At 40.9% G+C, this 14495-nt stretch overlaps 1 protein-coding gene across 1 annotated transcript; it reads left to right on the forward strand.

Annotated features, from left to right (window-relative positions):
* Positions 1-12222: 12222 nt before the first annotated feature.
* myct1a (myc target 1a) lies at positions 12223-13977 on the forward strand. The gene is made up of 2 exons (XM_054618353.1): positions 12223-12506; positions 13418-13977. Exons 1-2 carry the CDS (start codon positions 12452-12454, stop codon positions 13963-13965), a joined length of 603 nt encoding a protein of 200 aa, XP_054474328.1. The 5' UTR covers positions 12223-12451; the 3' UTR covers positions 13966-13977.
* Positions 13978-14495: the final 518 nt, after the last annotated feature.

Below are 14495 nucleotides of genomic sequence, written 5' to 3' on the forward strand. Positions count from 1 at the left end.
TCAAATGCACCACACTGACACACAGAGTGATTTAACAGGTTTTGGTGGCTTTTCTGCCCCTCTACTCCCCCCAAAAGCTTCTTTATCCACTTCCTGAATCCAGCTCTTCTCTTTCACCCCAACAATCCCTAATTTAAAAAACCCTTCTCAGCACTTCCGCCGGAGTACTTTAGCCCTTACACTCAACAACACCCTCTATCACACCCTGAGCACATCCACTCAACCCTCACATGCCTATTCAGCCCCTCCATTCGCCATCCCACTTCATTGACAGCACATTTTTACCAGTCCCAACATAAGTGCCGAGACGGAAGTCCAAATGCCAGCTCATTAGCATAGCTAATTACATTTCAGTAATAATGAACCACATTAAAGAGAGTAAGAAGGGGGGAACAAGTCAAAGTGATTATCAAAACAACCCCTTTCCTCTTTCAAGCACCATCACTCCCTTTTCAGCAGCAGATGTGCAGAGAACGCACTTTGTCGGTGACAGAAATGCCCAAATATCAGTATTCATTAAAGCAGGCCACTGATACAGTAATTTCAGCACCTGCAGTACTGACACCCACATGCACGCACACGCAAAGCAATAACAGATAACCATGCCAATGAATGAAAGTGAAAAAGTAAAGGTATTTATAATGTGAGTAAAGATTGAATAAAATACTCATCATCTAGGGTTGAAAAATATAGAAATTTAAATTATCAGTACGATTCAATTCAATACGACAGAAATGCTGCAGAAATCAAATACTATGATGTGGCAAAAAGGTTTTACATTGTGCATTATTGGATTTCAGCTGCAATTTTTGTCCTACTCTTCAGGGACTCTTTTATCAGGTAAATACATTCAGCTGAACAAAACCACATTTTAACACTATACACTAACAGACTGGATATGCGGCTGATACAAAGCATCTATTCCACCGGAGGTACCAGGGGTCATATCAAAACGCCACTCAGTGGCACTAAGAGCATTACAGAGACTCAATTTGGCTTTGAAAAAATATTTTCAGCTTGATGTTCCTCTGCTGCTTTCTCTATGAATGTGTGTGTGTGGGATGATTTGGTGTGTATGTGTGCCTGTGTGATGCTTTGTGTGTGTGTGGGTGCGTAGCAGTGGGTCAGACAGTCTAAGCTCTTTATCCAGGTTCAGTGGCCCGCCACACATTACAGGGACGAGTAAAGTGAAAGGACTGGCGTCAGCACACTAAATAAATCACTGTGGCCAGAGCAGTAAATTCAGTTAGAAGTCCCGTCTTTGCTGTGAAATAAAACTACTGACTGGAACAGAGCCAAAATCATCTACAAATTCTTGTCGCACACAACCACTTGTGTGTTTTTATTCTTTTCCAGATGGGGCCATTTTCTGTCTTACTGAAAGTAAATCTGAATTATTTTTTGCAACCAGCAGATGTATTCCTTTTGTCTTACTCTAACAACAACCACCTGTCCAGTTAGTAATCCCATTCTGTTGAGGCATTATTAATTTCCTTTTAAATTTCCTAAACGTCGCCTGAATGCTCACTTTTTCTCACTGAACATTCCTGAATTATTAAAGGCAGGAAAACAGGGTTTGTTGGGTCAGGTGGCAGGTTTTGTTTGTGTCTGCAGCCTGAGAGTGATAAAGGGCCCTAGGGGACGGATGTCAGCATGCAGCACAACAGGAAATAACATTTCATACCCACAGCACCTCCATTGCTGTGTTTTCTATTGAAGGTAAATGAAAAGGGATCACGGACTCCCTCCTCAAGGGAACTTGGAAACATGTAACTGAATCCAGTAGGAGTTAACAATGACACAAAATAAGTAAAAAAACTGAGAAAATGCCGTTGGATTTTATTAACAGGAAAATAAAATGAGTGAAGAAAGGTTCAGTCTAGTTTAGGTGTATTTTGAATGTCAATGCTTTATTCAGTGAGAGACAGATTATTTAAAAATATACCTAAAGCTGTGATAAACCCAAACCCATCTGGAATAAAAGCTGGGAATGACTTATTTCCCCACTTACTCAGGTATGCCGATATCATCACATTATCTGGCCAGCTGACCTTTTAGAGGTCGGGTCATGACAATCTGACCTCTATTTAAGAATCTTTGAGTGCTAAATGGACCACCAGAGGCAGAATTTCTACCATCCAATCACATTGTGACAAATGAAAAAAGGAAGAGAGGTGTCTGTGGTTGAAAGATAAGAGCAAGCATAAGACTCAAAGTATTACAGACAGAGGCAGACTGTGTCTTGGGGTGAAAAGCTGAGGTGTCAGGATTTTATCTGTGAGGACATTGTTCTGTACGTCCATCAAAACTATCTGATGCCTCGATCTGACAGAATCAGAGATGTTACAGAAATGCTGCAGAAGTGTATCATGGAATCAAGTGGCCTAAAGCTGGTACTTTGCTCCACATTAATGGTCCATACTGGGTAGACAGTACCTTATAATGCCTGTAATTCCTGAAAACATTCCTTTCATTATATCTGAAACCCTGCTTGTATTGCCTTACATTTTAGCCAATCTGTCTTGTGAAGTTCAGCTAAATCAACTGACATCCAACATGGCAGCAACGCAGACACAGAAATGCCCAAATAATGTGTGATTTTTTAAGAGAAAAAAGAATCAATACTGATATTTTGCTTCGCTGAACTCATGTTGGAAGACACCTTGACCTTCATGAAGGTGTGAGCTTTGAAAGAGGGTTGAAAGTAGATAAAGGCGGGCCCATTCTCCATATTGGATGGGTGGGACCCCCAGAGACCTAATCTTGTGATATGTCACTCAAACCTTCACGGACTGATCTGATCTTCAATAGAAGCTGTCACTGAGAAACTAGCATGGACTTAACACACTAAATACCTCTTAGTATACAGGCACACACACACACACACACACACACCGTTTTATCAAACAGTATGTCCTGTTGCAGTAACAGAAGCTGAACAAGACATGGCCAATAAGCCCACAGGGCGAAAAAAGCCTGTGCTGGCTGTCATGCGACAAGTCTGGAAAGACAGAAATCTGGAAAGACAGAAAGAAGCAGCAGAATAAATCACTCATGCTGCAGCTCTATCCCACACTGGCCCTACTGCCACAGTTCTGAGGCTACAACAGAGTAATGGCTTCATGTTAACGCTTTGGCGGCCTTGAAGACCTCATTTCTGTGTCTGTTTAACCATTTAGCTAAACTGCTGACTCCCAGTAGTATGATAGAGGGGGGGGGAAGATGCATCACAGCTATTTTTAACACCAAGTGCTTGTTTCTGTGGCTCTGTCTCAGCGTGGGCACGTGTGTGTGTGAAGCTGCGGTAACCAGAGCCGCAGACGATAAATGGTGGTGTCAGAACTAAACAGGAGGCTGGCATGGCTCAAGGTGACCGTCTGCTTGGTCCTTCCTTGGCTGCGGCCGTAACCAGAATGTCGCCCCTGGCAACAGGATGTCACCCTGGACCCGTGCCAACCGATGGATTTGTGCCAGTCCCACCAGCAATCAGGAGCTTAAAAACTGGTGTGTGGGCCGTCTCTCTCTCTCTCTCTCTCTCGCTCTCTGTCTCCCCCCTACTTGTCCAGTTTCATTTCCTTGCCTCTCTCATCCCTATTTTATCTGTCTAATATGCTGCTGACTGCTGTTGCCTTTGCCTTTTACCCTATTCTTCACCTTTCTTCCTGCTCAGCATCCTCCTTGTTAAAAAAAAACAGAAGGGGCTTATACAAATTATGCCATTCTGCAGAATTTACTTAAATGCAGTCACTTTGCCAAGAAAAACACAATACGCAAAGCCTTAACTGATTGAGATACCCAATCTGCTGCAATCCTCTTCTGTATTATTTGATCAAAAGCAAATTGTCAGTAAAGAATTACACATCGCCTACACACAGAAAACTCAGCCAGGTGCTCCAAAACACAATGAGACTTAGCAAAAATGTTGGCTTGATAAACTAGCAGACGGTAAAACCCAGAGGCGTAGGTGGGAATGCATGCCTCTGCCGCCCATGACAGAGAAAACAGGTGAGAAATTGAAATAGGAAAAACGGTGCATCACTTTTCTCATTAACGAGAGACAACAAATGGGCAAATTCCACAGCATATGGAGGAGTTCAGGCTGGGAGGTGTTCAAAGCAGACTCCACGTTCTCTGCCATATGGTGTCACTAATTGCTGTTTTTTCACTGAGACATAGAGGTAACACCAAAAGAGACGGTTGAAAGAAGAAAAATACAAACCCAAAACTGGGGCAAAAGTTTTGATTGTTTTTGATGTCGCACGGCTTCCAAGTTGAGCCTAAAGGGAGTACAGTTCATTTTATTGTTTCTGGTGATTTGTGGAAGTGGCTAATTTGAGAACATATTCCTCTCTGGAGAGGAGGAATAAAATATGTAAATCTAATCAGACTTTATAAGACATAAAAGTATTAGATTACCTATATTTAACTCTGAAGTGGTAAGAAATTAGATTGCATTCAAGTTCTCAGCACTAATGTGAACATAACGTGTAAATATATTACATTTCTGAACACACGTCCCATTGGAGATTACTGCAACCTTGGGAAATGAAAAGCAAGCCACCCTAAACAAAGGTAACATTGATTTAATTTAAAGATTTTATTTGTGACAAAACTCGTGACTACCTATAGAAAAACAGCATGATACCAAAGTCAAGGAACGCACGCATATGTTATGGTCTGTTCTCTTTATGCTATGCGCTGTTCCTTTTTGATATTGACAAAGCATCTTGATGATATCATCACAGGTTCAGCTCTCGTCTCCCAGGAGATGGATGCCAACCAGAAGTGTGGTGTACTCAGAGGAGAGCATATATGGCATAATGAGAGATTTGTGGGGGAAAAAGATACCGCAAATCTAATGACACCACAGGCAGCATCTCTACGCAAGACTAGGAGCATGTCATTCAATAGCCATTAACATTGCCTATGTGTCTCTTTGATAAGGGCAAATGCCAAGGCAGTATTGGTTACCCTCAGTCCATCCTTCTATAAGCATAACCACAGCAACGAGACCCATCTTATCTGAAGTACTTGTATGCCACTAGACATGAACAATAAAGCAACTGTTGGTAAAGAGACTGTTTAGTGTAATTAGATAATGCAAACACACCTCCACCCACAGCACCGTGTCAGAAGAGTATTTTTGGAACAAGCCACACTTGAGACAAAGAAGCATTATTTACAGCTCACGTAATTTACTGTGTTGTAGTGTTAAAAGATAACCCTGAATATATCTACAAGCAATGGACTCCATTATTACTACATATTTATTTATTTCATTCATTCATTCTAATTTCTTCTTTTATTTTATTCTCTTAGTTTATTTTTATCCTATCGATTGTTTTTATTGTTTTATCTATTGTACTGTTTTATCAGGGTTTAAGTCTTACCTTAGTTTGTCTTCCATTGTTGGGCCCCATTGTTCCACTTTCTTTTCTTGTCTTGCTTTTGCTGCTTTGTCTGTCAAAGCACTTTGTAAACTCTTTTTTTAAAGGTTCTATATTAAATTTTTAATATTTAAAAAAAAAAAAAATTGTGATTTGTATCCTCATACATAAATAATAGAACCATTTAACACCACTGCAATGTGATGAATTGTCTGATTCTCTCCAAATACTATATATAACACATCAATCTGTTCTTGCACTGGAGAGACATGTTAAGGGGAATTTCTAAAATTAGATCAATCGGAGTACAATCGGGAATCAAAGTGTGCACCAACACCTGCACACAGTGATGCAGAGGAGCCACGTGGCTGGTGATGCTGTTCTTGGCTTTCACACAATCTGCCACCTCAGAAGCCACACAGGGAGCAGCCATATTGGATCCCAGCTCTAGTGTCACCTGACTTTACTGCTACTTTGCCAATGTCATCAATCTGATCCCGTCAGTGAGGGATGTATGACTTCGCCACACAGGGACAGACTGTTTTTACGGTGGAGGGTGGTGAAACAGTTCAAAAAAAGATACACACACATTGTTTGACTAGGAAGGGGAAAAGACTGACTAAATGTTGATATCTGCTGCAAATACAGTGTACAAATGAAAGTTAGAGCAGAAGTGACAGATAAGAGAAGAGAAGCAGAATTGCTAGTTATAATGGTTCAAGGGTTAAAAATAATTTTTAAAAATGGCTGTAATTCATGCCAGCATTATCGCCACAGTAAGCTATATGAACAGAAGTCTGAGCATACAACTGTCCACATCAAGGACTGGACTTGATCCTGTCAGCTTCTCTGGGGATTAGCTTACTGTGCACGTGTGCAGGCATGTAAACACAGACACACACAGCAAACAAGCTGCAAGCATGTGCACACATACACACCCTCAGTGAATACGTACAAGAACAATGCAATAACATGATCTCTCACACGGTGGCTCACTTGATCTCATTAACTCTAGTTGTCCCTTTTCCACCCAAAATATTTGTATGGCATTAAATCTGCCATACTGCATAGTTCTCTGCACTGACAGTTGCCTGCATCTCTACTTGCAATCAAAAAGGAAAAAAAACTCTGGACTAGGTAAAACCAACTAAAACACTGTGAGCAACTAAGAGTTAGACAAAACATAACTGATAAAAACCTAAAAATGTCCCCAACGAGCTTGAGTACTGCATGCTGTGATATTGCATATCCCTTTCTGTTATGTTCTTTTCATACCACACGTTTATAAGCCATTTGAACTTGAACAACAGCCCTCCACAGATAAGACTTACAGGGTCATGAGCAGAACAGATAAAATACATGTAGAACCTTTTTACAGAAACAGTAAATGGCTTGTACTGTTTTGCTGTGTCATGCCAAGCACTGGGTCACCTCTAAAAACGCTGCAAACCAAGGTGGAGCAGTGTGAGTGAGTAAGCATTTTACACCTACCTTGCAGCTTCTGCATCACATTGGCAATATCCCGAGTAGTGTGTCCATAGTGCCGGGGTGTTGCCATGCTGTTGTCCTGAGGTCACCAAAGTCACGTCCCAACTCCCATGCGTCACCCCGGCAAAGGCTCTGATGCTGTGATCAGGACTCAGATTGAGCTGCAGTAGTTTTGCATTTCCCACTGACTGCAGCCTATCGAGGCTGAATCTTGTCCATGTTGCATGCTGTGTTTCTCTTTTCAAGTCATCCCTGTTGCAGTAGCAGTCTGCAATCCTCTCACTCAGAGAAGCTCCTCCCCCAATGATGACGTAAGGGCATACTGTATGTGTGTGCCAGCAATCACATACAGTAAGCCTGAGCCTTTTACTTCTGCAGACAAGACAGCTTCCTGGTCTTCCTGCGCTGCCACCTGCTGTCCAATCAAAAGGGATGGCTCTTCCTTCTCTCTTCAGGACCAATAGCATGCCAGGTATCTTCCCGTGCCAACTGGTGCCACTGTAAGATGTGTGTAGTGTCTGTGAGTGTGGGAGAGAAAGTGTTGGTCAGCAAGTGATCGACAAAAAAAGGAAGAACAGAGGACAGAATCTGCTGCAGCAAACCTCGCCTCTGATGGCCACAACACGTCTTTCTGTATTTGGACTGAGATATAGCAGTCATACTATGTTAAAGATAGAATCCCCCCTAAAACAGAATTGATATTGTAATTATTCTGTGAATAAATCAGAGCATGAGGTCTTGAATTGATGATATCAGGTGAGACTTTCATGGGTTGCTAAAATTGAAATACTGACTTATTTTGTGGGCTGTTTTGTGGGGCGGCTGTGGCGTAGTGGAGAGCAAGGTAGTTCTCCATTCAGAGGATCGGTGGTTCGATACCCGGCTTCGGCAGTTGATGTGTCCTTGGGCAAGACACTTAACCCCAAGTTGCTCCCGAAGGCTTTGCCAAAGGTGTGGACTGGATGTTGCATGAGTGTTAGTTAGAGTCTGATGGTGGCACCTTGCATGGTAGCCTGTCATGAATGGGTGAATGATATGTAATATACTACTGATTGTAAGTCGCTTTGGATAAAAGCGTCTGCTAAATGACTGTAATGTAATGTTATAAATATGATCAACTGTAGCTCTCGTTTCAGTTTGTAGTTTTATTTGACTGGGTAGTGGAAGTAATGTATACAGTATACATGTTTATATATATACATGTATTGATATGTATAGTGATTTACGTAAGATGTATGAGTGCATAAACATACAGTATGTATTAAAGTACAAATACAGTTCATCTATCTTGATGGAGTAAGGTAAATGCACTTTTTCCTTTCTTTCAATTTTTTTTGTTCTATTTTATTACAGTTATACCTTTATTATTTTAATTACTAAAATTGTAAATTGATGATGAATCTGGGGTCATAAACTGAATCATGACATAATCAATGTACTTAACTGATAACGATAAAGTATTAAGTAAAATATAGTTTGATTTGGATGTCAGGTTTCCAGCTTTAACTCACCATGAAGTCACCGTGTTTAGTTTACTGTGGATTACTCAATCATTCACTGCTCATTGGGCAGCTCCAGGATTTCTCTCATGACATCATTTCGGTATTCCGTTTCAACAACTTTTCTAAAAAGAAATGGGAATTTAATGCAACAGGGGATTTTACCTTTTAAAATAAAATGTGACCGATATGAGTAAACAATCAATTAAAAAAACACCCCTGCCAATAAAACATCTCTCCAAAAGTCTATTGCCGATATTTGCTACTGCACAGCAGATCAATGCCACTCTTTGAAATGCAGGAGGGAGGTGTGACGGACCACTAGGCTCTGAGCACTTATCACGATGTGTAATCCCATTAGACAAGTCCTTTCATCATCATCTCAGGAGAGCTCTTAGAGGAGCTGAAAGGGGAGCTGCACTGCTCCGGCCTCAGCCTCGTTCAACAAAGTGAGGTACAGAGGAGTGGGCATGGAACGTATAAAAGCTGATAAATTATTATTGATTGCAGATCTTCTGCTCAATTTGATCAATGAATGACACTCACAAAAATGCACAGATGTGGTGCATGGCGATTCGATTTGTTGTGATGACAGTGTAGTGCAATCTGCTTTGAGGATTAATTTATGGAATGGCTTTATGTTAATAAGATGTTCACATTAGAGCAGGTGAATGAGAGCGACTTTATGGATGAGAATCTGCAGGAGAGAGGAACAGCTCTCCACAATCTATTTGTGAATCCAGATTTCTTGATCTCTGCATTGTGGAGGCTCTCTTTCAAAGCTCTGCTGTGTACTGTTTGTCTACAGTGAATGAGGAAGTATGAGGTTTACCGGGAAAAAACACAAAATGATTTGAGAAAAGGGGTGATTATTTAGATTGAAGAATTGTTGCATGTGAATCATTCCCAAATTATTACCATCATTGGCATATCTCACCGCCAAATAAATTATTTGCGCAAGTTTCTCAATTAAAATGACAGCACATTATGGACAGAATATGGCATATACAGGACAAAAAATTAAAAAATTTCAAATGATATGCCTACCCAATCACAACTGTCATAGGACAACCAGGGGCAAATCAATTCACTTGGTAGTTTAAGCTCAACCCACACAGTAACAACTAAATCAGCAATTCATCCCAATAAATATATAAATAAAACATCTAACCATTTTGAAGTCATGTTGTCAGAATCTGCTGCTAGACTTGCCAATGTGATAAACTGTGGGATTTAGTTGGATTGGCTCGCTCCTCTGCAGCAGAGACGGACTGCTGATTCCTAAATTTTTACGCAGCTCTGCTGGGGGTGACCTCTACCATCCAGAGCCCTGCAGGACCAAACACATTCAGCAAAACAGAGAGCAGACACTGCTGCAGCAGAGGGGAGCAGAGAGTGGATACAAAGCACAGGGGTCAATAAGAAATCTTCCTTTAGAAAACCAGACCCATTCCCATTAAGATCCGTTTTCTTATCTAATCAATGCACAGGCAGAGAGCTGGGACCAAGACCGCCATTGTGGTAATCTCTCCCATGCATAGTCAGCAGTTTTCTAAAAATCTCATTATAAAGTTTGTCGCCGACCTGCATGTCAAAATCAACATAATGCCAGAGAGAAATTATTTATGTGCTGCAAAACTCACTCAATAAGCCATTTTATCTAGTATTAACTCAGATGTTTCCTTAAACAAAGGGGACAAATCTTTTTATTACAAGTGATGTTAAATAAGTTATACTGATGTTTGTAGCCCAGAGTATTCCAATGTTATCAGACATTAAAAAGATGTGGATTTAACTCACAACTGCCTTCCATTGTTTTCTTAGGGGGAAAAACACATGTTTTTGCAAACCTAGCAAAAACATGACTTCGTATCCTATCTTATGTCAACGCAGACCAATCCTCACTGAGCTGCACATATGTGATATCAAAACTGCAGGGTGAGTTTTCTGCTAGAAACATGCGGAGGATGATGTTGTGTATGTAAACCATACAATAATCAGTACTTATAGCCCACCACCCACACTGCTTAACACGTTGAGCAAATTGAATTCAAATATAAGATGTCACTTTAGCTCCCTATATTATTTCTTTAGAAAAACACAGATTGATCAGCTTACCTGGATGTTTTTTTTTTCATGTTGACTATTTAAAACAGGCTAGTTGTGTTTGCATGTTTGGTGGACGGGTTGGGAGTTCTCTGAGGCTTCCAGGACACATGATGAGATGTGCTATGAAGTTATCCTGGAGTATTGCTCCCTCTACTGTTCAAAGAGGGCACAGGGAGACCACATAAAATAGACTGTCACTCCCTAGCGGTTGACTCAGCCTCTACATCAAAATATTACTGACCACAGTGGTATTTATTTAAATGTATAAAAAAAAAAAAAAAAAAGGTTCCATTTCCCTTATCCATGTCCCTGTAATTATAGTTTCTGCATATGTGCTGTCCCAGAATGGCACACTAAAAAAAGTGAATGAGATGTTGATTGATCTAATCTATAAATAGAAACTCCTCACTGTTCTGTATTTTGTTTTTACCACAGCAGTAATGTATCCTTCGTTGCTTCAAGTCCTAACAGAGATCTAGTTTCCCTGTTTTAGATGTTAGTTCCCACCACTCTGCCCAATGACATTTTGATAAGGTTATGAACTTCAGATATAAAGCTAAAAGAATGTGTCCTCCACCTATGAGCCCATTACACTCCAACTACTCTATAACAGAACACAATGGCCAGTGGCCACACATACTATTTTTTAACCGAGTGTTATGGGTGTTTGCTGGATATTTAGGACAGGTTTTACGGCAGAGCCAACAATTAAAGGAAGTTCAGGCTTTGGTCGGGCTATTTTCTCTCTCTATTTTACATTGAGAAGGGTGAAGGTAGTCAACTTCTAAGTATAACTCACTCACAAAGATTTGTTTTTTCACTGAACAGGATTAACAGGGAGACTTGATTAATGCTGAGGTTGAATTTAAGGTGAAGGTTATGATGAAGTGATATCCAAAACTCGTGGGGCAAACGGGGCTGCTCTACATTAGATGCATACCAACATGACTACACGCATCCTTCCTTCTGACTATACTGATGACATGGCAGATTTGGCTTGGAGGGGATTAATATAATGCTGACTGCGGAATTAAGAATGAGCAACACAAAGAGCTTCATTTTCATTCACTCTATCCTGCTTTTTGAAAGTAAAATAATTGGTGCATTGAAAGAGTAAGTGGGCTGCTTTTCTATCTTATCAAACTACAATGTTTATACTGGACCACTCCAACTGAGAAAACACCAGATATCCAATGCAGGCACCACTGACACTGGCCGACACTGTGGAAAGACTCTGGAAATCAGAACAGGCAGATATCCACACAGTATGTTAAAAGAATATGCCAGGGCATCATTAACTGAATATTTAAAGCACTTACAGTATTGTGAGCATCAATTCCAGCTGTGGTTTTGTGTTAAACACCAATTTCAGGCCTGTAACTGACATTGCATCTTATGGTGAAGTGTTCCATGTGGTCTCTGTGGTGGAAGGAAAAAATATATGAAAGATTGAAATATTTATCATTTCTGAAAGAAACAAAAATATTGGTGAGTGTGGTCGACTTTCCTTTGGTGAAAGCTGAAGTACTGAGTCTCACAGTACTTGGGTGATACCATTTTACATTAATCAATCTGAAGGAAATGATGGGAGAGGAAGTGATTATAGCAACACCCCGTCTCCCCACCTCCAGGATCTCTGTCCTGGATAGATAAGCCACTCCTGTTGCTAATTTCAAGCAGGAAAGCAGGAAATGTGACAGTGTAGCTTTCCGCTTCCATAAACAAGACGGCCGCCAGAGTTAGCCACCAGTCCTGTGTGCCTCTGGGCTTAGACATACTGACAGGGAAAGTGAGAAAGGGACGAGAGAGGGGAAAATTGAGAGAGAACAGGAAAGAGGGGAGGCAGAAAGACAGGAAAACCCATCAGAAGTAAAGAGAGACAAGAACTGACAGAAGAAGAGAAGGGAGAAGGAGGGAGTAAAAGACAGACTGAACTGAGTATCAGTCCCTCTTCTTCTCCTTGAAATCATGGCCGTGAACAACACAAATCTCTTTCTGGAAATACTTCAGTCGTTTGATGCTGGTGAGTTTTTTCTAACTTCCCTTCTCTTTTAGCAGGTCTTTTTTTCCTGTGGTCTCTCTGATCTGCACTTTTGTTCCCTCAGGAATCTTAGCTTTAATCACCTCTGAAACAGATTGTGGGCATGATTCCTTTTGAAGATTACTTAATTTAAACTTTTGCAACTCGCTCCAAATCCATAAGGTCCAGACATGTTTTCCTAGTTCTTAGTTTTCCTAAATGTCATTTCCAGATGACTTTTGACCAGTGTCTCCTTTCCCTTTTCCCTAAGTTACAGAAAAAAAAAGAAACTGCTGTGGAAATATGGGCTGATATAAATGTGGGTTCAGTCTTTTAGTGCTTAACTGTATTTAGAGGAAATTGATTTGTTTTTGCTGGCAGCAGTCCACAGGATTTGTTTTAGCTGCTGCATTCTCTCTCTTCTCTCAAGCACGCTTATGTGGGCACTACTGCTTCCAAGACAGAAGCAATGAGCAAAAAGCCAGTGACTTTTTTTGTGGAAATGCAATCAGTTCATTGTCTCCAAAAAACTTGCTCTGGCAAACATGAAAGAAGAAAGCCTATAATCGATTTGTCAAGAAACTGCTGGCAATCCTTTATTTGTTACAGACAGATGTTTGTTGTAATATTGGCTAAAATTCCTTACATTCCCAGGGGATAATAAAAAATAATATTATTAAGGATTAAGTGCATTTTGATCTTATTGCATGTGCATAACTATTATTAAATTCTTGTTCCTTACAGTGAACCTGAAGGTTAAAAAAGTTGATTCTGCAGGAGAAGTGTACCAATTAAAAAAAAAAAAATCACATAGAAACAAAAAATATGTAGTCTGTTTGTTAAAGATCAATCAAAAATACATATTGAAGCACAGTTCATAAAATATCCTATTTGATATGTTTCTCTTTTCCCAGTCCCTCTGATCATAGCTTTCTGTGTGTCCATCGCGGTGGGCCTGGTCTTGGGGGCTTTGGTTTACGTGATTTTGACCTGGATGTCCCGACGCAAAGCAGGCTCTGCCAGCATCACCCGCCGTCTTCCCCGCCAATCACGCATGTCTTCCCGCAACCGCCCAGGCTTTAACCGCAACAGCAGCTACGACCGGCGCAGCAACAACAGTTTGGTCAGTGCTGCTTTCAGCTTCCACCGCCAGACTTCCTCCCCAGATCACCTCGATCCACTGGGGCACAAATCCAGCTTCAGGGCCTCCACCTTCCACCCTCTGCTCCAGTGCAGCCAAATTGCGAGAGAGGCAGAGGAAGGGAGCCAGACCACGCTTCCTCGTACGCCGACTCTGACCACGTCAACTGGATCAGCTCAAACAGAAGCCCGGCCAGCTGCCACCCCACCCAGACCTGAGTCATTTTGGGGGAACAATGGCCTGAGGGGTTCCCATGCTACACAGACCCCACCTCCAGCTTATGAGAGCATTATTAGAGCATATCAGGAAACACGCACCTGAGGAGTGAGACAACCAGGCTGACTCTTAACTAAATGAGCCCAGAGTTTTTAATGGATTTACAAATGATATTGGACTAAATCTGTATTGATTTATATGACAAGGTGGAGCAGAGAGAAGTCAACAAAGGACATTAAGGTAAATTGTGTGCCCTGCTCAACACAATAACACTCTGAAACTAAAATCATTTTTCTATGTCTTTTGGTTTGTTAGTATATATCTTGTGTTGATGTAAGCATTCTTCCCTTTATTTTTTTTTAATACTGATTTAAAACATTCAAAAACATGAAAAGAAATGATTCCACCTCAAAATTAGCTGCCTGTATAAAGACATACAAATGAATACTGGTGTCAGGGCATTTACGCTGCAAGGCAAGACTTCTCCTTTGCCCCCGCTGCAAAAGAGAGATAAAATCTATGCAAAAGAGAGAATGATTGTGTATGTGTGGCTCAAAGGAAGGCAAATGTTTCTGTACTAACTTGTATTTAATAAACTCTGCCATGGATGTATCTATGCAAAACCTAGTGTAGAC

Source organism: Anoplopoma fimbria, chromosome 18 (genome assembly GCF_027596085.1).
Source record: "Anoplopoma fimbria isolate UVic2021 breed Golden Eagle Sablefish chromosome 18, Afim_UVic_2022, whole genome shotgun sequence".
In the NCBI taxonomy this organism is placed as follows: domain Eukaryota; kingdom Metazoa; phylum Chordata; class Actinopteri; order Perciformes; family Anoplopomatidae; genus Anoplopoma; species Anoplopoma fimbria.